The 1506-nt window shown below is 43.3% G+C and overlaps 1 protein-coding gene across 1 annotated transcript; it reads right to left on the bottom strand.

The window, feature by feature from the left end:
- Nucleotides 1-725: 725 nt before the first annotated feature.
- LOC100341783 (large ribosomal subunit protein uL14) lies at nucleotides 726-1259 on the bottom strand. Its single transcript, XM_002713539.5, has one exon. It carries the CDS (start codon nucleotides 1235-1237, stop codon nucleotides 815-817), a length of 423 nt encoding a protein of 140 aa, XP_002713585.1. The 5' UTR covers nucleotides 1238-1259; the 3' UTR covers nucleotides 726-814.
- Nucleotides 1260-1506: the final 247 nt, after the last annotated feature.

The raw sequence follows: 1506 nt of genomic DNA, 5'->3' as shown, positions 1-1506 counted from the left end.
GCATTGTGGTGCAGTGGGTTAAGATGTTACTTGGGAAGCCAGCATCCCATATCAAAGCATAAGTTCCAGTCTCGTCTTCCCAGCTTCCAATCCAGCTTCCTGCTAATGTACCTGGAAAAGCAATGGAACATGACCCAATGGTTTGGGCACCTACAGCCAAATGGGAGACCAAGGTGAAGTTGCAAGCTCCTGGATTTAGCCTGGCCTTTGTGGCCAATTGGGGAGTAAATCAGCAGATGGAAGATGTCTCTTTCTCTGCCTCTCCTTCTCTTTGTGTTGCTCTGCCTTTCAAATACATCCATACGTATATATATCTTTTATAAAAAAAAAAACTAGGAAAATCTTTGTGGCTTGCATGTTTATTTTCTAGATTTGACATTAAAAGTTAGAAACCATTAAGAAATATTGGAACCTATACACTGCTGCTGTAGAGATCCCATAAAGTCAGGATCCACTTACCCAAGACATAGCAAGCTAATCACTGACACCAGATTTTACAAGCAGTTGGGCAGCTAATGCTTAGTTCCCAAGCTCCCCAGTGGAGTAAGGGCAGTGAATCCTCTGAAGCTGGGGTTGAACAATGCATGAACAACTTTTCTGTGGGTCACTGATTGTTCCACAGTGCTTGTGGCCTTCCTCGGACTGATTAGCAATAGGTTGACCAGGTATTCTTTTGATGATGCTGTGAAAGCAAAGTGGGCTCTAGCCTGTTTAGGGTCTATTGGTATTTTTTTATTGCTATTGTTTTTTTTTGGGGGGGGGAGCAAATACTTTTTAATGGGTTATTTATCTTTTTTACAAATACACTGGAGGATCATGCAATGCTGCCTGCATTGGATGCAATCCTAGGCCACAAGTCTGCACACTCCTTTGCAACTGGTCCAGTGATGGCAGAACCTTTCATCTCGCCTTTATTGTTTACTATGACTTCTGCGTTATCTTCAAAATAAAGAAACACGCCATCTTTTCTCCGGTAGGACTTTCGTTGTCGAATCACCACTGCTGGATGGACCTTCTTCCTGAGCTCCAGTTTGCCTTTCTTGACCGTGGCCATCACCATGTCACCCACGCCAGCGGCGGGAAGTCTGTTCAGCCGTCCCTTGATCCCCTTCACAGAGATGATATACAGATTTTTGGCTCCCGTGTTGTCGGCGCAGTTGATCACGGCGCCTACCGGAAGACCCAGGGAAATCTGAAATTTCGCGCCGGAGGACCCGCCACGTCCTCGCTTCGACATCTTGAACGCCGGAAAGGCACTTTTTATTGCTATTGTTAAATTTTATTTAAGTTATACAAGTTTCATGTATTTCTACATACAGATTTAGGAACACAGTAGTATTTCCCCCACCACACCCTCCCTCCCATCCAGGCTCCAACCCTTATTCTTTGTCCCTCTCACATTCAACCTCTTAATATTTACAAAGATCTATTTTCAGTTTATTTAATGATCATATAGTTAACGCTACACTAAGTAAAAGAGTTCAACAAATGGTATGAAAAAAAAAA

Source organism: Oryctolagus cuniculus, chromosome 10 (genome assembly GCF_051225735.1).
Source record: "Oryctolagus cuniculus isolate XC-2025 breed Fujian yellow rabbit chromosome 10, ASM5122573v1, whole genome shotgun sequence".
Taxonomy (NCBI): domain Eukaryota; kingdom Metazoa; phylum Chordata; class Mammalia; order Lagomorpha; family Leporidae; genus Oryctolagus; species Oryctolagus cuniculus.
The sequence above is the reverse complement of the archived record's forward strand: the minus strand, read 5'-3'. Positions and strand labels throughout refer to the sequence as shown.

Bases quoted from the DNA above. Each gene is read 5' to 3' on its own strand.
- LOC100341783 (XM_002713539.5), bottom strand. From the start codon at position 1,237: ATGTCGAAGCGAGGACGTGGCGGGTCCTCCGGCGCGAAATTTCAGATT.